The sequence below is a fragment of the Genypterus blacodes genome, unplaced genomic scaffold, assembly GCF_046128005.1.
Source record: "Genypterus blacodes isolate CSIRO-AG114 ecotype Tasmania unplaced genomic scaffold, CSIRO-AGI_Gbla_v1 ptg000277l_1, whole genome shotgun sequence".
Taxonomy (NCBI): Eukaryota; Metazoa; Chordata; class Actinopteri; order Ophidiiformes; family Ophidiidae; genus Genypterus; species Genypterus blacodes.
The window spans coordinates 114,722-140,154 of NW_027467068.1; the positions used below are offsets into that span (position 1 = coordinate 114,722).

General features: G+C 45.3%; 1 protein-coding gene and 2 long non-coding RNA genes across 3 annotated transcripts; 2 read left to right on the forward strand and 1 right to left on the reverse strand.

The window, feature by feature from the left end:
- The first annotated feature begins 927 nt into the window (after nucleotides 1-927).
- On the forward strand, nucleotides 928-4,732 carry LOC143017253 (uncharacterized). Its single transcript, XR_012965599.1, has 3 exons — nucleotides 928-1,442; nucleotides 1,905-2,558; nucleotides 4,579-4,732. It is a non-coding gene; the product is annotated as an uncharacterized LOC143017253 (long non-coding RNA).
- Nucleotides 1,903-15,194, reverse strand: LOC143017254 (uncharacterized). The gene is made up of 3 exons (XR_012965600.1): nucleotides 13,960-15,194; nucleotides 7,547-7,805; nucleotides 1,903-1,983 (listed from the first exon to the last, which is right to left on the reverse strand). It is a non-coding gene; the product is annotated as an uncharacterized LOC143017254 (long non-coding RNA).
- Nucleotides 15,195-18,376: 3,182 nt separating this feature from the next.
- gspt1 (G1 to S phase transition 1) lies at nucleotides 18,377-25,369 on the forward strand. The gene is made up of 14 exons (XM_076171972.1): nucleotides 18,377-18,811; nucleotides 19,060-19,107; nucleotides 20,671-20,922; nucleotides 21,014-21,047; nucleotides 21,137-21,214; nucleotides 21,459-21,639; nucleotides 22,014-22,168; nucleotides 22,255-22,395; nucleotides 22,764-22,857; nucleotides 23,417-23,497; nucleotides 23,608-23,781; nucleotides 24,163-24,252; nucleotides 24,338-24,506; nucleotides 24,615-25,369. Exons 1-14 carry the CDS (start codon nucleotides 18,616-18,618, stop codon nucleotides 24,665-24,667), a joined length of 1,746 nt encoding a protein of 581 aa, XP_076028087.1. The 5' UTR covers nucleotides 18,377-18,615; the 3' UTR covers nucleotides 24,668-25,369.
- Nucleotides 25,370-25,433: the final 64 nt, after the last annotated feature.

A 25,433-nucleotide genomic window follows, 5' to 3' on the forward strand; every position in this document is an offset into this window, starting at 1 on the left:
GTGGGGGGAGGGGTAGCGGCCTGGCTGCATTGTGAGTCTACAACTAGAATAAGATGACTTTATGATGCACAACTTCACTACATAATCAGAGCTAAACCCAGGTGTGTTCTGATACATGCCTAAAAGCAAAAACGTGATGTCCGTGATTTTAACCGTCAACGGACGTTCCCGGCGCCCGCGAAAAACTGGTTCCGGGTTAAATATCGTCCCCATGGGCGCCAGACCCACTGGTTATGTCGGACAGTGATCCCGGTGGCCGGAAATACTCTAAAGGCAAAAACGTGTTGTCCGTGATTTTCACCGGCAAGCGTGCCGGCAACGGACGTTTCCGGCGCCCGCACGCGCAAAACTGGTTCCGGGTTCCTGGTAGATTGACCATTTCCATAACACCAAAAAGGAGCATATTATGTGGCATATCAATAAATTACCATGGTGTACATAGGACTCAGGTATACTCTCATTTACAATACAATTTTGTGTGGTTTGAAGATGTTTGTGTAGCTGAATAGGGAAAAAATATTAATGAAAAGTCATAAGTCAAAAGCATAAATAACCTTTTATGTTAACAACAAAGGAGATTGTAAAGAAAACAACATTTACATTCAACTGCTCAAAAAGTTGGCATTTCTAAAGTGCTTCAGTCATTTGGGGACTTGTCTTCAGTGCCTTCATCTGTATGTGTGTGTGTGTGTGTGTGTGTGTGTGTGTGTGTGTGTGTGTGTGTGTGTGTGTGTGTGTGTCAGTATTTGGGTCTCTTCACATGTAGCAGCTCAGGAGACAACAGCACCTCTGTCATCATGGCTTCCAAGCCCCCACTGCCCCTCTGCCTGTTTATATCCTGCAGAGGGACTGGTCCAATCTACACTTTCGCCCGGGGCTCCAAATCACCCAGGGCCGGCCCTGATATACGAGAGCGATGAGATAACACACAAGCTCTCCCCCTGGTGTCCAATATCGTAAAAGTGCAACTGACCCCTAATGTCTGTAAAAACCTGACACCGCTGTATATTAAATACGTATGTTAAATCTTAACGAGGGAGCAGAACTACCATTTTTATTTTTAAAACTGTGATGTCACTTCTGACTAATATGAGGAGCTGCTGTGACCAGGTAGGAACCATAGTCACTGACGGTGTTCCCGACGGAATCTTACACGGGTGCACGTTCCATACGTCCCGAAATTGTAAACAGACAAGCGTGTTGAGCAGTGTTGCCACTTCAGCGACTTTCTTGCTAAATCTGCCAGCTTTCTAAATCCACTTTGCGACTTTTTTTTTTTTTTTAGACAAAATCGACTAGCGACTCTTTCTGGTGTTATTGTAGACTTTTGGAGACTTCTGGTGTTTTGGAGACTCCGACGTATCGTTTCTGCAGTTACTGTCCACCGTCTCTCCTCCAGCGTCCATTACAATGACATCCAACCAGCCAATTGTGCAATTTAGGTGAATGTGTCATTTGGCGACTTTTAGGACAGCTTATAGCGACTTTCCTTACTGAGGAGTTAGCAACAGTGGGCTTGTGTATTCATTGAACAGGAGAAAGGCGTGCAGTCATTTGGTTGAACTTTTGAATAGTAAGAGTACAGAGGTATCATGTAGTCGCTGATCTCATGATTACAAGCAGCAGATGTGAGATGGGCAGAGTGTGTGTATGAATGTGTGTGATCACAGATAACTAGTGAGCTACAAACTAGCATTGCATTGGCATTTTGTGATTTGAAATACTTGTTTTATGTTTGAAAAACACATTTCAGCCTGTTCATTGAGTTCATATTGGTTCAAAGTCGATTCCTGCTTTCGCAAGTAGGGGGCGTTGTCGCCATTTCAGACCAGGAAATCAACAGGTGAAACAAGCGAACGAGAGAAACCCATGTGATTGTTGTCTTGTTATTTCCCTGTTATCAGGTCGGTGTTGTGCTTATAAGCACCTTCTGCCTTCTCCTTCATCTTCAGCAAGACGGCTGGTGTGGAGCTGCCGAGGTCTCTGCTCAAAAGACAAATATACTGTACGTTATGGATGAAACCGGGACCTAATACAGGTGCACGCTCCACCAAAGACACACCCCCAAACATTTCTAGAGCTTTCTTCGGTAAACATGACGGCTATAAAATGGACGAATATAATGTAAAGTTGTGATTGAATAAATCATCTAATTTGAAACAAGCCTGTGTATTCTCACAAACCACCACAAGATGGCTCCCTTTCCTGTTATAGAGAGAGAGAGAGTACTACTATGTTTTGATAAAGTAGAACTTCAAACTCTAAGCAGAAGTTAAACCTCCTCCTTGGCTGAGTTGTGGCGCAGTGATCTTGGTGTCACTCCTGTTTATGGGAGGAGTCTAATGTTTGGAAGTCAGGATGTCGTGGTTTGCAATCGAATCCTGCTTTCACCACTAGGGGGCGGTGTCTCCATGTGAGAGCAGGTAATCCGCAGGTGAAACCAGTGAACGAGAGAAAGCCGTGTGGTTGTGTCGCTATCAGGTCGGTGTTGTGTTTATAAGTTCATATATGTGCTTGATGTGATAAAAGATGTTACTGCGGTACAAACATGAAGTCAGGTGTTATGTTCCTGCTAAAAGCTCAGAGCTGTTTAGCTTTCATGGCGACGCACCGTTACTGAGACGTTACGGTGTGTGTGCGCCCCTGTGTGCGTGTGTGTGTTGTTCTAAATGTTTCCACATCAGATTTCTCGATGTTTGCTGCATTTATCAAGCTTTGGTACTTAGGTGAATTCATCGCTCGATCCTGAGTGGAGCTGAAGTCCAGTCTCCATTTTAACGCTTCATGTTTTTGAGATGTGAACACGTAGTTGACATCCAAACAATACATTACCACATACATTAAGTCGATTGAATAATAAAAATATCCTTATAAAGTTATTTCTTTGTTCGCGTTTTCATTTTGGCCCCTGTTGTCAATGTACTATACTGTATTGACCTTGCATTGTCTCATGAATGTGTGTGTGCGGATGGATTACTCATGGGCCACGGTAAGAACGGTCCCAGCTGAATCAAAATGGGCTTCATATAGTTTCCACATTGTTCCACGTCTTCTTTATTCTTGCTGTGTTTTAACCTGGAGTCGGGTCTGATCTGTAAACCGGCATCCTTCATGGCGAGCATCTGTGATGAGCGAGGCCAGGAGCTGATCTACGCCGGCGTGCTGGGCCTCCTCTGGTTCCAGCGCAGGTACTGATCTGTCACAGGGTCAAATCCCTAAGCAGCACTCTGCACTGACTGTCGTCCTCCATAAGTGACGACCGCCATATTATTTACATCTGCATTAAAACTACACACAAAGCGCTGCTGTCACCTAAAGTTTCCTTTCGTTTCCGTCCTGTCTGTACGCAGATAAACAACCCGGACACGCGAGTGTGACTTTGTAAAGCAGCACTTCACCTGGGTTTTATTCATGAGTAGCTGCAGCTCAGCTGGTGTGAAGCGGGGTTTTCTGCAGTGACAGCAACCAAAAGAAAGTTTGACGGAGTAGACTGGACATAAGCAACACACTCCGGGTGTCCGTGTCTCCCGTTAGCCCTGGATGGGACCGTCTGGTTACAGAGAAACAGGCTCAAGGCTCCCACTGATTCAGCGTTATGGTGAGTTGTATTTTTCATGCACTTTACATTTGTTTTTGTGGTGTATCTTACGTTTAAGGCATGTTTAAACGTTACTATGGCGACCAGAGAGCGTAAGGGAGCAGAGAGGATGTTACTCATGTTATGTTGTTGGCGCGATGTTACGAGAACGCTGCTAATAAAGTTGCGAGTTCACATTGGATTCCCGTTTATTATTACATTTAAATGCCGGTCGTATCATTTTATCTTGTCGTATTTATCCGCCACACCTTAAACACCGGTCCGTGAAAATATTGTCTGATATTAAACCGGTCCGTGGCGCAAAAAGGGTTGGGACCGCTGGTGTAGATGCTGCGTTTGAAAAATTTGGAGCTCTAGCTCTTTAATTAACCAAGATATGGGCTTTAAAAAAACAATAATAGCTCAAATCTACGTGGTAGCAAAATATCAATATATTCTTAGGTGATCTCAGTTGTGTGAGGACTGTAAGGTTCACGTAAACTGGCTTTAACATGGACGCATATAATGTAAAGTTGTGATTAAATAAATCATTTGTTAATTTGAAACAAGCGTGTGTATTCTCACAAAACACCACAAGATGGCTCCTTTTCCTGGTGTAGAGAGAGAGAGAGAGTGTACTGCTAATATTTTTGATAAAGTAGAACTTCAAACTCTAAGCTGAGGTCGAACCTCCTCCTTGGCTGAGTTGTGGCGCAGTGATCTTGGTTTCACTCCTGATTATGGGAGGAGCCTAATGTAGAGAAGTCAGGATGTCTTGGTTTTAAGTCGAATCTTGGTTTTAAGTCGAATCCTGCTTTCGCCACTAGGTGGCGGTGTCGCCATGTGAGAGCAGGTAATCAAGTAGGTGAAACCAGCGAACGAGAGAAAGCCGTGTTGGTTGTTGTGTCGCTACCAGGTCGGTGTTGTGTTTATAGTTCATATATGTGCTTGATGTGCTACAAGATGTTACTGCACTCTACAAACAACAGGCAGGAAGTCAGGTGTTTATGTTCCTGCTGAAAGCTCAGAGCCGTTTAGCCTTCGTGGCGACGCACCGGTATTGAGCCATTGCGATGTGTGTGTGCGTGTTAAATCCATGCTACGGAGGGGTACAGTAGTGTGTGTGTATGCAGTAGTGATTGTTGTGTGAGTGTTTGTATACGTGTGTATGTATACGTGTGCATGTGTGCGTGCGTGTGTGCATGTATGCGTGTGCTGTTTTAAATGTTTACTGCATTTCTCAAGCTGTGGTATTAGGATGCTGCGTTTGAAAATGTTAGAGGTCTAGGTCTTAAACTGACCAAGATACGGGCTTTTTAAAAACAAACGGTTTGGTCCATGGTCACACTGTCGCTCTGGAAAACTGGACCAAAACTAAATTTTTCCCAAACTTACGTAAAATGATCCTCGTGTCCTGTAGAAGCTGCGTTTGAACATTTTAGACAAGTAATAGACATTATATATATTATATTACACCTAGACTAACTACTTTACTCTAATCTTACTGGTAATTTATTTGAAATATGTTCAATAAGTAAATATATAAATGACTTTTTGAGATGTGAACACATATCGACTTATATGCTAAGTCGATTGAATAACTAAAAATATCCTGTTAAAGTCATATATGAAGTCAATTAGGAAAATGGGACCAAACTTTTTTTTTTTTTTTTTTTTGTGATGTCAGCTCCAAATCAAAGAGACAAAGAAAAATAAAGGCTTCTGTGGTTGGGTGGGCGGTGGCTCATTGATAAGGCACGCGTCTGGGAACCAGGCACACGCTCCGGTGCTGGTTCGACTCCAACCTCGGTCTCTCACTCTCCAGCTACAAGCTGCAGAGTTGCCAGTTACCTTCCGGTAACTGGGACTCGAACTCCCAGCCTTGTGATCACCAACCATTCGCTTAACCCTCTGAACTAAAAGAAAAAAAAGAAATTTGCAAATTTTTTCTGCTATTTATTTTTCTCATTGAAACACTTAGTGAGTTTTTTTAAAAGCACCTCCTCTTCCGCACCCTGCCTGCCTGTCTGTGTGTCAGTACCTATGTGTTCCTATATGTTCTATCACAGTGCATCACTCGTTCTGGTGCCAGACACAAGAACTGTGCCTGCCACGCAGCCCGAGCGACACACTGTGTGTCCCTAACTCTATACGTGAAGTGTTCTACTATGACTATCAGTCTCTCGCTATGTGTCTGTCACTCTCACTGACAGACTGACTGAGCGCAGGAGATTCCGTGCCTAGGTGGGCGCGGGGACCGGAAGGTAACAGGCTCTGGACCGGAGGGTAACAGGCAACTCTCCAGCTACCAGCTGGAGAGTGAGGGACCGAGGTTGGAGGCGAACCAGCACCGGAGCGTGTGCCTGGTTCCCAGACGCGTGCCTTATCAATGAGCCACCGCCCACCCAACCTTAGAAGGCAAAAGATGTTTCTTTTGTCTCTTTGATTTGGTGCTGACATCACAAAAAAAAAAAAAAAAAAAAGTTTGGTCCAATTTTCCTAAATGACTTCATATATGACTTTAACAGGATATTTTTAGTTATTCAATCGACTTAGCATATAAGTCGATATGTGTTCACATCTCAAAAAGTCATTTATATATTTACTTATTGAACATATTTCAAATAAATTTCCAGTAAGATTAAAGTAAAGTAGTTAGTCTAAGTGTAATATAATATATATATATAATATCTATTACTTGTCTAATAGTGTAACCAGTGTAACTATTGACCAAATCGTTTGTTTTTAAAAAGCCCGTATCTTGGTCAGTTTAAGAGCTAGAGCTCTACGCACACGCATACATGCACACACGCACACACACATGCACGCGTACACAGGCACACATACACACGTATACAAACATTCACACAACAAACAGTCACTACTGCATACACACACACTACTGTACCCCTCCGTAGCATGGATTTAACACGCACACACACATCGCAATGGCTCAATACCGGTGCGTCGCCACGAAGGCTAAACGGCTCTGAGCTTTCAGCAGGAACATAAACACCTGACTTCCTGCCTGTTGTTTGTAGAGTGCAGTAACATCTTGTAGCACACCAAGCACATATATGAACTATAAACACAACACCGACCTGGTAGCGACAAAACAACCACACGGCTTTCTCTCGTTCGCTGGTTTCACCTGCCTGGTTACCTGCTCTCACATGGAGACACCGCCCCCTAGTGGCGAAAGCAGGATTCGACTTAAAACCAAGACATCCTGACTTCTCTACATTAGGCTCCTCCCATAATCAGGAGTGAAACCAAGATCACTGCGCCACAACTCAGCCAAGGAGGAGGTTCGACCACTGCTTAGAGTTTGAAGTTCTACTTTATCAAAAAACATTAGCAGTACTCTCTCTCTCTCTCTCTACACCAGGAAAAGGAGCCATCTTGTGGTGTTTTGTGAGAATACACACGCTTGTTTCAAATTAACAAATGATTTATTTAATCACAACTTTACATTATATGCGTCCATTTTAAAGCCAGTTTACGTGAACCTTACAGTCCTCACACAACTGAGATCACCTAAGAATATATTGATATTTTGCTACCACGTAGATTTGAGCTATTATTGTTTTTTTAAAGCCCATATCTTGGTTAATTTAAGAGCTAGAGCTCCAAATTTTTCAAACGCAGCATCTACATCAGCAGGCCCCAACCCTTTTTGCGCCATGGACCGGTTTCATATCAGACTATTTTCACGGACCGGTGTTTCAGGTGTGGCGGATAAATACAACAAAATAAAATGATACGACCGGCATTTAAATGTAATAATAAACGGGAATCCAATGTGTACTCGCAACTTTATTAGCAGCGTTCTCGTAACAACAACATAACATGAGTAACATCCTCTCTGCTCCCTAATGCTCTCTGGTCGCTATGGTAACGTTTAAACATGCCTTAAACATAAGATACACCACAAAAACAAATGTAAAGTGCATGAAAAATACAACTCACCATAACGCTGAATCAGTGGGAGCCTCAAGCCTGTTTCTCTGTAACCAGACGGTCCCATCCAGGGCTAATGGGAGACACTGACACCCGGAGTGTGTTGCTTATGTCCAGTCTACTCCGTCAAACTTTCTTTTGGTTGCTGTCACTGCAGAAAACCCCGCTTCACACCAGATGAGCTGCAGCTACTCAAGAATAAAGCCCAGGTGAAGTGCTGCTTTACAAAGTCCTTCAGAATCTGCACTCGCGTGTCCGGGTTGTTTATCTGCGTACAGACAGGACGGAAACGGAGGGAAACTTTAGGTGACAGCAGCGCTTTGTGTTTAGTTGTAATGCAGATGTAAATAATATGGCGGTCGTCACTTATGGAGGACGACAGTGAGTGCAGAGTGCTGCTTAAGGTTTGACCCTGTGACAGATCAGTACCTGCGCTGGAACCAGAGGAGGCCCAGCTCGCCGCCTAGAACGATCTCCTCCGTGGTGGGCAGGCCGGCGTAGATCAGCTCCTGGCCTCGCTCATCACAGATGCTCGCCATGAAGGATGCCGGTTTACGGATCAGACCCAACTCCAGGTTAAAACACAGCAAGAATAAAGAAGATTGGAACAACATGGAAACTATATGAAGCCCATTTTGATTCAGCTGGGACAGTTCTTACCCATGAGTAATCCATCCGCACACACACACCCATGAGACAATGCAAGGTCAATACAGTATAGTACATTGACAACAGGGGCCAGAATGAAAAAGATTGTCTTCACAAATTCAACCACCTGAGGGCGCACAAATGCAAGGCCAACGCAATATAATGACAACAGGGGCCGAAATGAAAAAGCGAACAAGAAATAACTCTATAAAGATATTTTTATTATTCAATCGGCTTAATGTATATGGTAATGTCTTGTTTGGATCTCAACTACGTGTTCACATCTCAAAAACATGAAGCGTTAAAGTGGAGACTGGACTTCAGCTCCACTCAGGATCGAGCGATGAATTCACTTAAGATACCAAAGCTTGATAAATGCAGCTAACATCGAGAAATCTGATGTGGAAACAGTTAGAACAACACACACACGCACACAGGGTCGCACACAAACCATAACGGCTCAGTACCGGTGCGTCGCCATGAAGGCTAAACGGCTCTGACCTTTCAGCAGGAACATGAACACCTGACTTCTTGTCTGTTGTTTGTAGACCGCAGTAACATTTTGTAGCACATCAAGCACATATATGAACTTATAAACACAACACCGACCTGATAGCGACACAACAACAACGCGGCTTTCTCTCGTTCACTGGTTTCACCTGCTTGATTACCTGCTCTCACATGGAGACACCGCCACCTAGTGGCGAAAGCAGGATTCGACTGTAAACCAAGACATCTTGACTTCCAAACATTAGGCTCCTCCCATAAACAGGAGTGACACTAAGATCACTGCGCCACAACTCAGCCAAGGAGGTTTAACTTCCGCTTAGTTTGAAGTTCTACTTTATCGAAACATAGCAGTACTCTCGCTCTACAACAGGAAAGGGAGCCATCTTGTGGTGGTTTTTGAGAATACACACGCTTGTTTCAAATTAACCAATTATTTATTCAATCACAACTTTACATTATATTTGTCCATTTAAAAGCCAGTTTACGTGAACCTTACAGTCCTCACACAACTGAGATCACTAAAGAATATATTGATATTTGCTACCACGTAGATTTGATCTATAATTGTTTCATGGGTCTATTTCTTCGTCTTCTAATTCTTCGTCTTCTTCTAAATTTATTCTAATTCTTCTTCATCGTCTTGTAATTGTTGTTGTCATTCTTCTTCACCTTCTTATTCTTCTATTCCTTCTTCTTCGTCGTGTGTCGGTGAATCCTGAGGCTCAATTCTGTTAATCAAAAAATATTAGCAGTACTCTCTATCTACATCAGGTAAGGGTGACATCTTGTGGTGGTTTGTGAGAATACACAGCTTGTTTCAAGTGAAGAAATTATTTATTAAATCATAACTTTACATTATATTTGTCAATTTTAAAGCCAGTTTTCATGAACCTAACGTTCCTCAAACCACTCAGATTTCTAATAAGTTTTTTGGGGATATTTTGCTACCACATAGATTAGGACTGTGTCGAGTTCAAGTCAAAAAGTCAAACTGTTGCCTCATGACCGCAAGGTTGTGAGTCCCAGCCCAGGCTGTCAGAGTGCAGGTGTGAGCCTTGATGGCTCTGATGTTGGGTCGGTGCTATGGTGAGTGAGATGGACAGATGTTGTTAAAAGCACATAACTTGACAAAGGAAAGAGCTCTAGGATTTCAAACACAGCATAGATGGTAGGAGGGTGCATTGCTGTAAGTTTTTACTCAAATTCTCACAAAATGCCAGTGTAACCATGAACCATATTGGTCATTTCTGTTAAAAGCCCATTACTTGGCAAAGGAAACAGCTAGAGCTCTTGTAAGATCAAATCATTTGATGGCTGCCCCAAAAATGTTAAAACTGCCATTGGGTGGCAGTATGTCTGCAAAAAAATTGTGCTTTAAGAAAATGTTGTGAATCTCCAGGCCCTGGGTTGTGAGACCTTGAACCAGCTGGTGGTGTGTGAGAGAGATGGGGTGGTGGACTCATGAGGTTTACCTGTATGTGAGGATGGAGGTGTGTCCTGTCCATCTTCACTGTGGGTGTGTTTGCATGCACAATAGGGCCAAATGAAGCAGAGTGAATACTTACATCACATGGGTGTGGAGATTCCCTTTCCATGTCTTTGATTTTTTTTTATGAATTACTACAATATGATATATGAATTAGGCCTCAAATGCGACTACATTTCTCACCACAAGGGGGAGCACTGGGTCAGCGCTCAAAGAATCTTTCATCTCTCGCCTGTATCGTGTCAAAGTGTTAAGAGGACTGTACGTAAACACAACACACACAATTAAGACAGTTACAATCTGAAGAACAAGCCACCTCCGTGTCTGTGTAACGTTTACACTGACTTCGACTACTGCTGACATGTTGACCGGGGGAAGCGCTTGGACTGTTTGGGGTCGTGTCTCTTCCGGAGCGTGCATCTGTATAAGGTGCCGACAGGAACACTGCCAGTGACTATGGTTCCTACTCGTTTCAGAAGGAAAGAAGCACAACCAAATATATTTCCAATGGTACAAACATACTTCATTGTAAAATTAAAAAAATTATAAAAATTATTGGCAAAATAACAATCAGACCTCCAACATTACTTAACTATATATAACTATAACTATATATAAAAGAGTTGTAAGCCCCCCCCTCACTGCGCTCATGTTGTTCAGGTGTGACTGGTTGATAACCCCTCCCTCCCTAAAAGGTCAGAAATACACAGGAAAAAGGCGCATCGGTGCTTGTGACCTTCGACACCACACTGTACCTTTTTAGAAATATCAATACTGTACAGTAGCTCAGGAGTACTTTCAGAGTTTTTACAGAAACAGGAGAAAAAAGGGGAAAAAACAAGAGCAGCAGAATAAACTTCCTCTGCTCTTCAAAGTTCCAAATCTGTACAGTATTTTTAATACAATTTTCACTTTTTATTACAAAACAGTATTTAAATCCACCACTTTTTCTTACTTTGTACAGTACTAACATTGAATGACACCTTGTGGCTTAGAGGCAGTCGTGAGAATGAGGACAGAAGGGGACAGAGACACTGAGGGGGGGGGGCAGAGGGCGGGCAGGGGGACCGTGGAGCCCCAGAGACAGACACCTGCTCACAGTTCAGAAGCAAAAGGCTTTGTTTGTATGTACATGGACAACCTCTCTCTCAACAGGAGGCTGTAAACAGGGGCAGGACGAGCCTCCTGCAGCCGGACCGGGCGGCGACGACCCCCTACCCCTCTGCTGCATTTGGAAAGAGGAGGAGGGGTGGAGGGTCGTATGCAGGTGGGCGATGAGGTAGGCGTCCGTCTGCATGGTGTCAACGCCCCACCTGCTATGTTTCCATCCAATTTCACGCAAATCATGTTGTACAGATGAGACTCATCATGTGATGTTGTGATGTCATGGTGTCATATGGAATGTCATGATGTCATGTGGGATGTCGTGATGTCATGTGATGTCATATGATGATGTCGAGACATGTCATATGAGACAAATTGAGCTATTGGGACCACTTATGTTTTAATGTATGAATGGAACTGTGTTGTTTTTTTATTATTGTTTATTATTTATTTATAGTTGTTTATTTATAGTTTATTGCTGTTTATTTATCACTGTTCAAAGATTCAGGCACAGCACAAATGCATTTTGTTGTATTATCATGTACAATGACAATAAACGCTGTTCTATTCTATTCTATTTTAAGGTTGTGGGTTCAATAGCCTGCTTTCGCACTTTTTGAAATTTGTGAAAAACTCACATACATACAATGGTTACATACAACCTAAAAAACAGTACTAAGTCTTGGGCTCAATATACTGTATTTACCTTGCGTTGTGCGCCTCCCGGTGGTTGAACTTGAGAAGACAAGCTTTTTCATTTTGGCCCCTGGTGTCAATATACCGTGTTGAACTTGCATTTGTGCGCCCTCTGGTGGTTGAACTTGAGAAGACAAGCTTTTTCATTTTGGCCCCTGTTGTATACTGTGTAGTAAGAAGAAGTTATAAACAAACTTCTAATGAAATCTCTCCGTTCGAGTTGCTTGGTGCTAATGTTGGCTAGCATAACATTTGTTTAAACAACAAATTTCTGGATGTTTTGTTGGCGTTTTCAAGTCAATTCATCACTAGACTCCAAGTCGATTCTATTTAGGTGTGTGTGTGACAGAATTTATCAATCAACCCTCATTCACACCAGCTACTTCACCATGTGGTGAGGAAGGAACAGCAGAGAACATGGGCGAGTTCTCAAACGAAATGTTAATTTAATGTTGTGATCACTGCAGTAAATTAAAGTATTGCCTTTCCATAATAATTACGTCATCATATGTGGGGAATATGTGGGAATAAGAAATTATTATTATCAATAAGCTCTAGATGTTAAATTCACCAAGATATGGGCTTTTTATAAAAACAAACGATTTGGTCCATCTAGTGGGCAGGGCGCCAAACTGCAATCCACATAAAGTACATTTAAATAAATATGTTAATAATTATTTTGACTTCTGGTCTGAATGCGTCAGTGTGAGATCATGACCTGTCGCCCTGAACCTGACCCGCTGTTTACAGTGAAACGTGGGGGGAGGGGTAGCGGCCCTGTTTTGTTGTTATCAAAAAAAACTTTCATAATGAAAAGGTCAAAGCCCTCGGGTGCTGCTCTTAGAAAGCGACGAAAGGAGGAGGAGGAAAAACATCCACAATGTCTCAAGAGCGCCTAAATGGACTTGCACGTATAAGTATTAATCAAGAAGTGTCCAGGCAGCTGTCGTTTGATGCGACCATTGATGCCTTTGCTGCAAGGAAGTCCAGGCGTGTACAGTTTTAAGTATTTGTTGTTATGGTAAAGTTATTTTGTTAGTTAAGGGACTTTCTTTTTTGCACACAGTTTGTGTTATGTGTGAATAATGTTACTGTTCACCAAGCTGCTGTTTGTACATGTTGTTTTATGTTGTTTTATATGTTGTCTTTTTCTATGTTATGTTTTTCATCCTAACAACCAATGATATATAAAGGAAAATCATGAAAATTAACAAGGCTGCCCAAAGTTTCGTATCCCACTGTATGTTCGCACCCTGAACCACAGCAAATTCCTGCAAACTGCAAACTTAATTGGCAAATAAAGTGATTCTGATTCTGACCACCAGAGTTTACAGGAAATCTAGATTTGTATTAGTTTTGTTTTTAAATTTTGAATATCATACATGACTCTACATAATGACATAATTTCAGTTTGCACAAAACAATTGCACTGCACTCTACTTTGCACTGTTGTTTACTTATTTATCTATTTATCATTCTTTGTTTAGTTTTTATAGGTTGTGTGACGTGTTATTAATATAAATACAAAAAAGGAAAAAATATTTATTTGTGTGTCATTGCTCGTTTGAATGAGGGGGCGGGGGGGCTCCAATCTACACTTTCGCCCGGGGCTCCAGATCACCCAGGGCCGACCCTGCTGACACCCGAAGTGTGTTGCCTATGTCCAGCCTACTCCTTCAAATTTTCTTTTGCTTGCTGTCACTGCAGAAAACCCCGCTTCACACCAGATGAGCTGCAGCTACTCACCAATAAAGCACAGGTGAAGTGCTGCTTTACAAAGTCCTTCAGGTTCTGCACTCGCGTGTCCGGGTTGTTTGTCTGCGTACAGACAGGACGGAAACAAAAGGAAACTTTAGGTGACAGCATCGCTTTGTGTCAAGTTGTAATGCAGATGTAAATAATATGGCGGTGGTCATATGGAGGACGACAGTGAGTGCAGAGTGCTGCTTAGGGATTTGACCCTGTGACAGATCAGTACCTGCACTGGAACCAGAAGAGGCCCAGCAAGCCGCCCAGACCCATCTCCTACTTGAAGATCTCCGTGATGGGCAGGCCGACGAAGATCAGCTCCTGGCCTCGCTCATTACAGATGCTCGCCATGAAGGATGCCGGTTTACAGATCAGACCCAACTCCAGGTTAAAACACAGCAAGAATAAAGAAGATGTGGAACAATGTCGAAACTATATGAAGCCCATTTTGATTCAGCTGGGACAGTTCTTACCCATGAGTTATCCATCCGCACACACACACTCATGAGACAATGCAAGGTCAATTCAGTATAGTACATTGACAACAGGGGCCAGAATGAAAAAGATTGTCTTCTCAAATTCAACCACTGGAGGGCGCACAAATGCAAGGCCAACGCAATATAATGACAACAGGGGCCAAAATTAAAAAAAAGGAACAAAGAAATAACTTTATAAGGACATTTTTATTCATTCAATCGACTTAATGTATATGGTAATGTCTTGTTTGGATCTCAACTACGTCTTCACATCTCAAAAACATGAAGCGTTAAAATGGAGACTGGACTTCAGCTCCACTCAGGATCGAGCGATGAATTCACTTAAGATACCAAAGCTTGATAAATGCAGCAAACATCAAGAAATCTGATGTGGAAACATCTAGAACGACACACACACGCACACAGGGGCGCACACACACCATAACGGCTCAGTAACGGTGCGTCGCCATGAAAGCTTAACGGCTCTGACCTTTCAGCAGGAACATAAACACCTGACTTCCTGTCTGTTGTTTGTAGAGTGCAGTAACATCTTGTTGCACATCAAGCACATATATGAACTATAAACACAACACCGACCTGGTAGCGACACAACAACCACGCGGCTTTCTCTCGTTCGCTGGTTTCACCTGCTTGATTACCTGCTCTCACATGGAGACACCGCCCCCTAGTGGCGAAAGCAGGATTTGACTTAAAACCAAGACATCCTGACCTCTACATTAGGCTCCTCCCATAAACAGGAGTGAACCCAAGATCACTGCGCCACAACTCAGCAAAGGAGGAGGTTCGACCTCAGCTTAGAGTTTGAAGTTCTACTTTATCAAAAAATATTAGCAGTTCTCTCTCTCTCTCTCTCTCTCTCTCCCTCCCTCTCCCTCTCTCTCTCTCTGGAAAAGGAGCCATCTTGTGGTGATTTGTGAGAATACACACGCTTGTGTCAAATTAACAAATGATCTATTCAATCACAACTTTACATTATATGCGTCCATTTTAAAGCTAGTTTACGTGAACCTTACAGTCCTCACACAACTGAAATCACTAAAGAATATATTGATATTTTGCTACCACGTAGATTTGAGCTATAATTGGGTTTTTTTTAATCCCATATCTTGGTTAATTTAAGAGCTAGAGCTCCAAATTTTTCAAACGCAGCATCTACACCAGACCGGTGTTTAAGGTGTGGCGGATAAATACGACAAAATAAAATGATACGACCGACATTTAAATATAATAATAAACGGGAATCCAATGTGTACTCGCAACTTTATCAGCAGCGTTCTCGTAACATCGCGCCAACAACATAACATGAGTAACATCCTCTCTGCTCCCTATCGCTCTCTGGTCGCTATGGTAACGTTTAAACATACCTTAAACGTAAGATACGCCACAAAAACAAATGTAAAGTGCATGAAAAATAGAACTCACCATAACGCTGAATCAGTGGGAGCCCTGAGCCTGTTTCTCTGTAACCAGACGGTCCCATCCAGGGCTAATGGGAGACACTGACACCCAGGCCCGGCCCTGGGCATGGGCGAACCGGGCGGTCGCCCGGGGCGACCTGGCTGCATTGTGTGTCTACAACTAGAATAAGATGACTTTATGATGCACAACTTCACTACATAATCAGAGCTAAACCCAGGTGTGTTATGATACATGCCTAAAAGCAAAAACGTGATGTCCGTGATTTTAACCGTCAACGGACGTTCCCGGCGCCCGCGCAAAACTGGTTCCGGGTTAAATATCTAGCGCCAGACCCACTGGTTATGTCGGACAGTGATCCCGGTGGCCGAAAATACTCTAAAGGCAAAAACGTGTTGTCCGTGATTTTCACCGGCAAGCGTGCCGGCAACGGACGTTTCTGGCGCCCGCACGCGCAAAACTGGTTCCGGGTTCCTGGTTCCTGGTTCCTGGTAGGGTGACCATTTCCATAACACCAAAAAAGAGGACATATCAATAAATTACCATGGTGTACATAGGACTCAGGTATACTCTCATTTACAATACAATTTTGTGTGGTTTGAAGATGTTTGTGTAGCTGAATAGGAAAAAATATTAATGAAAAGTCAAAAAGTGTTTGTTCACAGTATTTGAATTTGTTCAATACATTGTGGTGTTCAAAAACTGACCACTGAGATGAATCTTTTGTGCCACAAAGCATAACATGTGTGGACTCAAATGTAAAAAACAAATAACAGGTAACATATATAATAATAAAAAAATGCTTTTTTGAAAAGCATAAATAACCTTGTATGTTAACAACAAAGGAGATTGTAAAGAAAACAACATTTACATTCAACTGCTCAAAAAGTATAGCATTTCTAAAGTGCTTCAGTCATTTGGGGACTTGTCTTCAGTGTCTTCATCTGTATGTGTGTGTGTGTGTGTGTGTGTGTGTGTGTGTGTGTGTGTGTGTGTGTGTGTATGTGTATGTGTGTCAGTATTTGGGTCTCTTCACATGTAGCAGCTCAGGAGACAACAGCACCTCTGTCATCATGGCTTCCAAGCCCCCACTGCCCCTCGGCCTGTTTATATCCTGCAGGGACTGGTACAAATAACAACATAGCAAGAATACTGTTATCAACCTTCAAAAATCTGTATTGTTTTCAACCCAATAAATATGAATATTTCATGTAGCCCCTCAGTGAAATCATAAGACTAGTGTACTCACTAAAGTAGTTGATTGTCTATCTGCAATACTTCTGTTCTTTCCTGGCTGCATCCAAGAGTTAGTTTTTTTTGTTTCCAATGAACTTCTTGTACACCTCTGTGCAGTAATAAGTGAAATTGACACACACTTGCGGAGCCTTGTTTACGTTTTTAACCTATGATAAAGCGGATATTTACCTGACGGCGCTCTTAGCCAATCAGCGGATCCGACATTGCGGGCAAGTGGACGCCGATACGGGTCCGTTTCGCTGGTCCGCTTCGGAAGCCGCGATACCTCCGCGTCTTTTTGCTGTGTGGGTAGTGCCTAAAAAAGGAGGACAAATACGCGTCCGGCTTGATGCTGCGCCGGACGCCGGACAGGGCATTGAAAAGCCGGAATGTCCGGCCTAGAGCCGGACGTCTGGCCACCCTGGGTAGTGGGCATCATCCCCACAGTGTTAGCGCTATTGATAGGTGGATGTCACGCACGCTTGTGTTGTTGTCAATAAGACATAAAAAAAACGTTCATAATGAAAAGGTCAAAACCCTCGGGTGCTGCTCTTAGAAAGCGACAAAAGGAGGAGGAGGAAAAACGGGCCCAGGGTAGAGGTATGTCAGTCATTGTCTTAAATAACAATTTAACATGGTTTACATGGTGCTACTTTGGGAGGCAGTGGCTCAGTGGGTAGTGCTTCCGCTCAGGAACCGAAGGGTTGCCGGTTCAAGCCCCTGCCGAGGTGCCCCTGAACAAGGCACCGAACCCTCAATTGCTCCCCCCTCTGCGAAGGGTGGTAATGTAATGTAAGTCACTTTATATAAAAGCGTCTGCCAAATGATCGTAATGTAATGTAATGTAACATGAAAATAGCGTTAGCTTCTTAGCTTGCTTGTAACTTGCTGACTCCCCCACAACATCCATGAAGCTACTATGCAACAAAGCGGGGCAAAGCTACACACTATGATTTTAAAATAAGTACTCACTTCAGATACCTACAAATTTGCATAAATCCTTAGTGTCACATAACCACATTAATTTATGCAAGATTAGAATTGTGGGCTGGTGTAGCGTATAAAACTTTATGTAAACCTACTTTTTTGTATAGATGCACTGAGAAAGTATCTGCAGCCGCAACAGGCACCTGCAGAAGCTGCAGCAGACAATCCTCCAGTGTCTTCTTCAGCTACTGAAGAATGTAAGTGCATGCATGGTGCATTTAATATGAACAGTTATAATTATTTACTACTTTACTACTTACTTTATCATAATGCCAATGCTTTGCTTAGCTGAGAGAAGCTTCTCCAAGCTTAAGCTCATAAAAACTATTGGGGGGCTCCAATCTACACTTTCGCCCGGGGCTCCAAATCACCCAGGGCCGGCCCTGCGCACTGTGGTTTATTGATTCTGTGCTGACGCGATCAGAAATAAAAACAACAGACGTCACGTCACATTCTCTCAGGTCGAATCACTTCTTCTTCGTCGGGTTTAGTTGCTGAACCAAAGTGAGCAGCGCTGCCCTCTAGCGGCCTTTTCGGTACGTGCCGCGGCAACACGCCGTCACTTCTCGTCGGTTACCGGATCCATATGCTCGCCAACGCGGCTTAACAAAGCGATGGGAACTTCACAAAACGTGCTAAGGAGAGTCTAAAACACCACAGCGCGTCACCAGAACCGAACCGAACCACAGAAACACGTCGTCTTTCGCGGTGCTGTAAGTCTGATTAACTCTTAAGGCAGAAAAGCAGCGATGGACCCGAGAGACACAGCCCCGGATTCGTGGGAGCTGGAGGAGGATGCCGAGGCCCCGGGTGCCGCGGCGGGGCTCCAGTCCGCTCTCGCCGCTCTCAACGTCAACGCCAAGCCGTTTGTCCCGAACGTTCACGCCGCGGTGTTCGTACCGATCTTCAACCAGCCCGACGCCGAGGACGCCCCGGCCTCAGACGGTGGGTGAAGCCCCCGGCGGCTGCCTCGGAAGTTAGCTAAACTTGCTAGCTCGCGTGCTAACCCGGCTAAGTTAGTTAGCCTTCCTGAGCGGCGCCGACACTTGTCACGTTTCCACCCACGAGAGATTTAGAACCCTGTTACTGTGGGCTTATCACGAATAAACACTTAGACACACACACCACACACGTAAGCAGCCGTGTCTATTACACATTAATGGAAGTTTGACGTGTTTCTCCTCTCTTCAAAGGTGCCGGTGACCCGGTGGCCGGCATGGAGGCGGCGGCGGAAACAGTCGGTAAGACCCTAAGCGCCGCTCTGCTCTCTGCATGTTTACGGTGTTAAGTTACAAACCTCATTGTCTGGCTGCGTGTTTGCACAGGACAGGTGTGTGTGTTCTTGGACTGAAGTGTCGGAACACACACACACCTGCCGCCAAACCCCAAACCTCTTTATAAACCTTAATGCCCGCGTAAATCCCCTGTTTGTGTTTCTGGGCCTCTCTGATGTTACTCGGCCATATTTGGCGTTGTGACCCATATGTGTGTCTTAAGGCGACGCATTCCATGATGCAACCTCGCATGTACGGGCCGGAAATAGACACATGTCCCCGGGACACCGTGGAGAGTGAAGAGAGTCCAGGGTTCAACGTCCCCTGCCTGCCGGTTGTTACTCAGAAAGCTTCCGTTACGTCACCGTTGTGCTGACTGCAAAGTTTCTATCTGCCCCAGTCAGATTCACTCACTTCTTTTTGGCCTGGGCCTTTGATGCTGTGCGCCTCTGCTCTGGCTACATTGGTGTGTTTGTTTTTAATAGAGGGGCTTAGCACTGCAGCTGCAGACAGAATGAGTGAAAACGGGCTCAGTCTCATAGAAGAGGGGGAGGGGTGGTGTGTGACCCTGCCACTGAAGACACAACCTAATGAAGTCATACTGTGTCTGCCCTTGCCCTAGAGACACAATGACTAGTGATGTGCTCTGGAGAGGCTGTGTGCTTGGTCTGTGTGTATTTGAAACGACCCCTGTAGCGACTGAGGTACAAAATGACGACACAGCCGAGGCTCCACTCACGCTGCACCGCCGCCAGCCTTTCTCTCACATGCTGATTATAAACAAGGAGGGTTGAGGAGAAAATAGGCATCGACACATGACTGCTGGGCTGCATAATCCCATAGTTACAGACCTGGGAGGAGGCCGCTGTGTTGCTATGAGACGGCTCCTCTCCTGAAGGCCTCGGCTTCAAACACTTCTAAAGTTTGAGTCTGAACCGTCGGAGCCAGACCTGATAAGAGATTGACGTCGTTGTTGCCAATCTGTTCACAGTTGATTGGACCTCAGCCCTATCTGATCTCATTATCTCGCTCCTACTCATCTTTGACCGGTGCTGTCCTGAGAGGAACACGTGGATCTGTGAGGGAACTTTGTGTGAAGCAAACTGCGACTCTGCTCCTCTGACTCTTCCCTCTTTCCAATCCATAGTTTAGAACTCTACAGAATGAGAATGAACTGTATGATGTCGCATTTAAGCAAACAAACCAAAGCCCAGATGTTGACCTGGGGGTGAAACACCAGGGTGGGGATTTCGGGGGAGGGGTCGGCTAGGAGAGGTAGAAACTGCCACAGGGAGTCCTGCTGGAGTTTGAATAACAAAGGTGGAGAGCTCACACGTCTCTCAGCCACGCCTAAGACGCATAATGAGAGGGGGGGAGCCTACACACGCACTGTATGATCCCCTGGGATCCAGCTGGTCTCAGAAACTCTCAAAATGTCCCCCAAATCATACAACTCTGTGCAATATCACTTTAAAAAACATGAGGGTTACTCCTGGTGTAACAAGTGTGTGTGTGTGTTTGTTGTTTTAGCCCCGGTGGAGAATGGCGGCACGGAGGCAGACATGAACACAGAGGAGGAGACGTGGGAGCAGAAGGAGGAGCCCGGGGGAGGCGGAGGGGGCGGAGAACAGGAGGAGCCAGAGGAAGGCGCCGCCGCCGGGAAGGAGGGCGAGGAGATGATAGAGGAGGAGGAGGAGGAGATGCCTGTGCCCAAAGCAGCTCCCGTGCAGCCTGACGCCCCCAAGAAGGAGCATGTGAACGTGGTCTTCATCGGCCATGTCGGTACGTTGGGTTTGATCTGAAGGACTTCTATGGTTGTACAACATTCTGTAAGATATCTGATTAACTTCATCTCTTCGTCTTTGTGTTTCAGACGCTGGGAAGTCGACCATCGGAGGACAGATCATGTGAGTAGTCAGGGTTTCCTTCTCACCACAGAATCCCATCACCCGGTCAGACGTTTGTTCTAACCCCGTCTCTGTCCTCTGTCTCACAGGTACCTGACTGGCATGGTGGACAAACGCACCCTGGAGAAATACGAGAGGGAAGCCAAGGAGAAGAACAGGGAGACCTGGTGAGAGAGAGGGCCGGCTTGTTTCTCAGCTTTAGTCTCTAACTAACAGCCAAGGAATTGTTCTCCACAACAATAAGTGAAGGCTGAGGCTGAGAATCTGTGCCTCTCTTGTTCTCTGTCCAAAGCCACATTCTTTACATCTGATTTGTGTGGTTTGTTTATTTTCTAACCGTTCCTTAGTGAACTTATTTAGATGCTAATGTTCCTGAGCTCCTCTGAAGCTGTGAGCTCTGTGCTCCTGCAGGTATCTGTCGTGGGCTCTGGACACAAACCAGGAGGAGCGAGACAAAGGGAAGACGGTGGAGGTGGGGAGAGCTTACTTTGAGACGGAGAAGAAGCACTTCACCATCCTGGACGCTCCGGGACACAAGAGCTTCGTCCCCAACATGATCGGAGGGGCCTCACAGGCCGACCTGGCTGTGCTGGTGAGATGGACAGATCACACATACACACACACACAATGCACCGCCTCTGTGTTGTGTGTTTTGGACTTTTGTGGCAGCCAGCTGGGGGCTGCCAGGAAACACAAAGGACACACACACACACAAAGGGTTGCGAGCTCACGATCTCTGTGTTTCTACCAATCAAGCCAGACAGGCTGAAGGTGAACAGACTTGGGTTAGATTCTGCACTGCTGCACTTCTCCGGTGCTCCTGCTCCTCCTGGGCCACAGGGCGGAGGGGAGGGAGAACTTAGGGAGTTGTTAGATGGCTGTGGAGTTCTACAGTTCATCACAGAGCAGGTCCTCTCCGTTCCACCATCGCTCTGCTGCTCTCACATGTCGTGCTTCTCCCATCAGGTGATCTCTGCCAGGAAGGGCGAGTTTGAGACCGGCTTTGAGAAAGGCGGGCAGACCCGGGAGCACGCCATGCTGGCCAAGACGGCCGGGGTCAAACATCTCATCGTCCTGGTCAACAAGATGGACGACCCCACTGTCAACTGGAGCCTAGAGAGGTGAAGGGGTCACGCTGGTCTGGATGCTCTGTCCGTCTGGCCTCACTCTAAAGAGACTTACTAACAAACCTTTGACCCCATGGCAGGTATGAGGAGTGTAAGGAGAAGCTGGTGCCATTCCTGAAGAAGGTGGGCTTCAACCCCAAGAAGGACATCCACTTCATGCCTTGCTCCGGACTCACAGGTGCCAACCTCAGAGACCCCGTGCCCGAGTGCCCCTGGTACACGTAAGTTACACACACAAACACACACATGAGTATCACCTGTCTTCCCTGGCTCAGTCTCCCTATGGAGCGTTTCTTTTCCTCGATCTCTGCTGAAGCACAGAATCTCTCCCTGGCACGGTTTGGCTTTTATTTTGAAAGGTTCATAGAGTTCCTTGGAGACATTTTGCACTGAGATGTGTTTGTGCTGCCAAACAAAAACCACAAACCCTTCAGATCCTGCAAATGTGCTCTCTGCCCCGACTCTGGTTCCATTTACGTATTTACAGAGAATGAAGAGCACAGTGAACGCATCGTCACATTCATTAAAGCTGTTTTCTGGATTCTCTGCACTGCTGAGTGTGATCCTGACCCTCTCTGCTCTTCATCAGGGGTCTGCCATTCATTCCCCACCTGGACAGTTTGCCAAATTTCACCAGATCCAGCGACGGCCCGGTCAGATTACCCATCGTCGACAAATACAAGGTGAGCGACCGGAGGGCTCCGACCCTAAAGCCATGTGGTCTTCTGTTATTTTGTGTTCCTTCTCCGGCTCTACGCCCTCCTTCCCTCCCTCCACCTCCTCCTCCTCTCACACTAGTGTGATGGTCCAGTTACACACACTTGAATAAACACACACGTTGCAGCCTCTGCATTCCTCTTGGAGATAGTTTGGCTCGTTGGTTGGCAGCAGAACCTTGGTGGACTTGAGTGATGTAGTCAAGTTGGAGTCATGTCAGTGATTGAGTTCTGCTCCGTCCTCCCGTCTGTCTGGGTCAGATACTTGTGATTGCTTAAGAGCCCTCCTCTGTGTTGATGTGACTCCAGCAGGCTCACACCAGCACTGAGCTCTGATGTAATGGGATTATGCCTCAGTAACTGGGAGCTGTATAATTCCTGGACCTCAGCCAAGGCTCCTGTGCAGGAAGGAGGGGAGGGAAGCAAAGCAGAGGCCGAGCATGGAGGCTTTACTCCTGTGATGTGTTTGGATGTTTAATGATAAAAGAAATGTAACCCAAGTGTGTGTGTGTGTGTGTGTGTGTAGGACATGGGTACAGTCATCCTTGGGAAGCTGGAGTCTGGAATCATCAGCAAAGCCCAGCAGCTGGTGATGATGCCAAACAGGGTGAGTTCATCATCTCACACACAAGACCGATAACCTGCAGCTCACAGAAAGGAAGTCTGTTTGACCTTTGACCTCCCCGATCATAAGTACATTACATCTCTTCCTCGCAGCACACAGTGGAGGTGCTGAGCCTGCTGAGTGACGACGTGGAGACGGACGATGCCGACCCCGGGGAGAACCTGAAGCTGAGGCTGAAGGGCATCGAGGAAGAGGAGATCCTCCCCGGCTTCATCCTCTGTAGCCCCGACAACCTCTGCCACTCAGGACGCACCTTTGACGCTCAGGTAGGAAGCAAACCGATGTGCGGTGGCACCGCGCATCAGCGACCTATGGAAGGAGACCAGACGCTCCTGAAGGAGGGCGACACACACACATGTACTGATGTTTAGGATGAAGAACTAACAGCCTTTGTTTTTAGTGTTGGTTAAGGCATAATGACGTCATCACATCATGACATTTTGTAAAGTCACCCGATGCCTTTATCCAGTGGCATGACCCTGAACAGACACCAGGGGGCGCCAAAGCACATTTTACGGCATTCAGACATGTTTAGTGTCTTTATCTGATGCGTTTGGCTTCCATGTTTATATGAATATGATTCCAAATGAAGATGTAATTGTCTAGGTTGATATATTTTGTTTTTCTGCTCGTTGTCTTTATCTTAGATCGTCATCATCGAGCACAAATCAATCATTTGTCCTGGTTACAATGCAGTCCTTCACATCCACACCTGCATCGAGGAAGTGCAGATCACCGTAAGTCCACCCTCTTAAACCTGCTGTGATCTTCATCTGTTTGAGTTTCTCTTCCTTCGGTTGAACTCTTATCTCCCTCCCGCAGGCCTTAATCTGTCTGGTGGACAAGAAGTCTGGAGAGAAGAGCAAAACGAGACCGCGCTTTGTGAAGCAGGACCAGGTGTGCATCGCCAGACTCCGAGCAGCCGGAGTCATCTGCTTAGAGACCTTCAAAGACTTCCCTCAGATGGGACGGTTCACTCTGAGAGATGAAGGTAAAGGAGAACACACAACATGCTAGAGGTTTCTGCTGGTATCATTGTTTGGCTGCAGTTTTGAATTAACATTTCACTCTTCATATTCTCCTCTACCTCCTCGTCCAGGCAAAACCATCGCCATCGGCAAAGTGCTGAAGCTGGTGCCAGAGAAGGACTAGGCGCTAAGGCGGCAGCATGCATGGAGTTCTTCCAGTCTGTACCCGAGGAGAAACGCTGCTAGAGTCGACCCAAACAGCCACTCTGTCTTTATATACAACTATGCTGAAGAGAAGACGAACAACAACAACAACAACATCTGCACGGAGTGAAGGAGAATCAATCCAGTCAAATGAAGAAAACGTGACTGAATCAGTTTTTTTGGTGAAACAGGAGACCAAGTCCAGTGTGTGTCAGCTTTCTCATATTGAGAGCTCAGCTATGCCACTAATGTAGCTCCATGTCCCCCATGTCCTCCTCTTCCTCCCCCTCCCCCCCTCCTCTTCCTCCTCCTCCTCCTCTCCCTCAGCTGGCCACACCATTTGTTTTTAGAATGGAGACGGATGCAGTTTGACAGAGTGTGGAGATGAGAAATGTAATCCGTGTTAAGTTCCCAGCCTGTTAGCGACTGGAGTGAGTTTGTTGTGATGACTTGCAGAGTGACATCACCGTATAAGAGCGACGTTCAGACATCAGCGGGGGTTTTATTTGATTTTAAGGATTGCTGCACCAAATTGTTTTTTTAGTTTGGTCTCTCTCCACACGAGATGGTTTAACAGGTTTGAGCTCACACACTACTCTGATGACTCAAGGACTCCACACACGCCGACATACACACACAGCTGTTACATAATCCAAGCTGAAAATAAATGATCAAGCTGCAATCAAGTGCCGTTTTCTTCATTTCAAGCAAATAGTCACAGATATCAAACTGTGGAACAGTGCCAT

What these genes read in the sequence shown, in the direction of transcription:
- gspt1 (XM_076171972.1), top strand. Translation starts at nt 18,616, where the DNA reads ATGGACCCGAGAGACACAGCCCCGGATTCGTGGGAGCTGGAGGAGGAT. An exon ending in GAGAAGAACAGGGAGACCTG is followed by an intron (nt 21,215 to 21,458) that starts GTGAGAGAGAGG and finishes GTGCTCCTGCAG; the next exon opens with GTATCTGTCGTGGGCTCTGG. An exon ending in CCCGAGTGCCCCTGGTACAC is followed by an intron (nt 22,396 to 22,763) that starts GTAAGTTACACA and finishes GCTCTTCATCAG; the next exon opens with GGGTCTGCCATTCATTCCCC.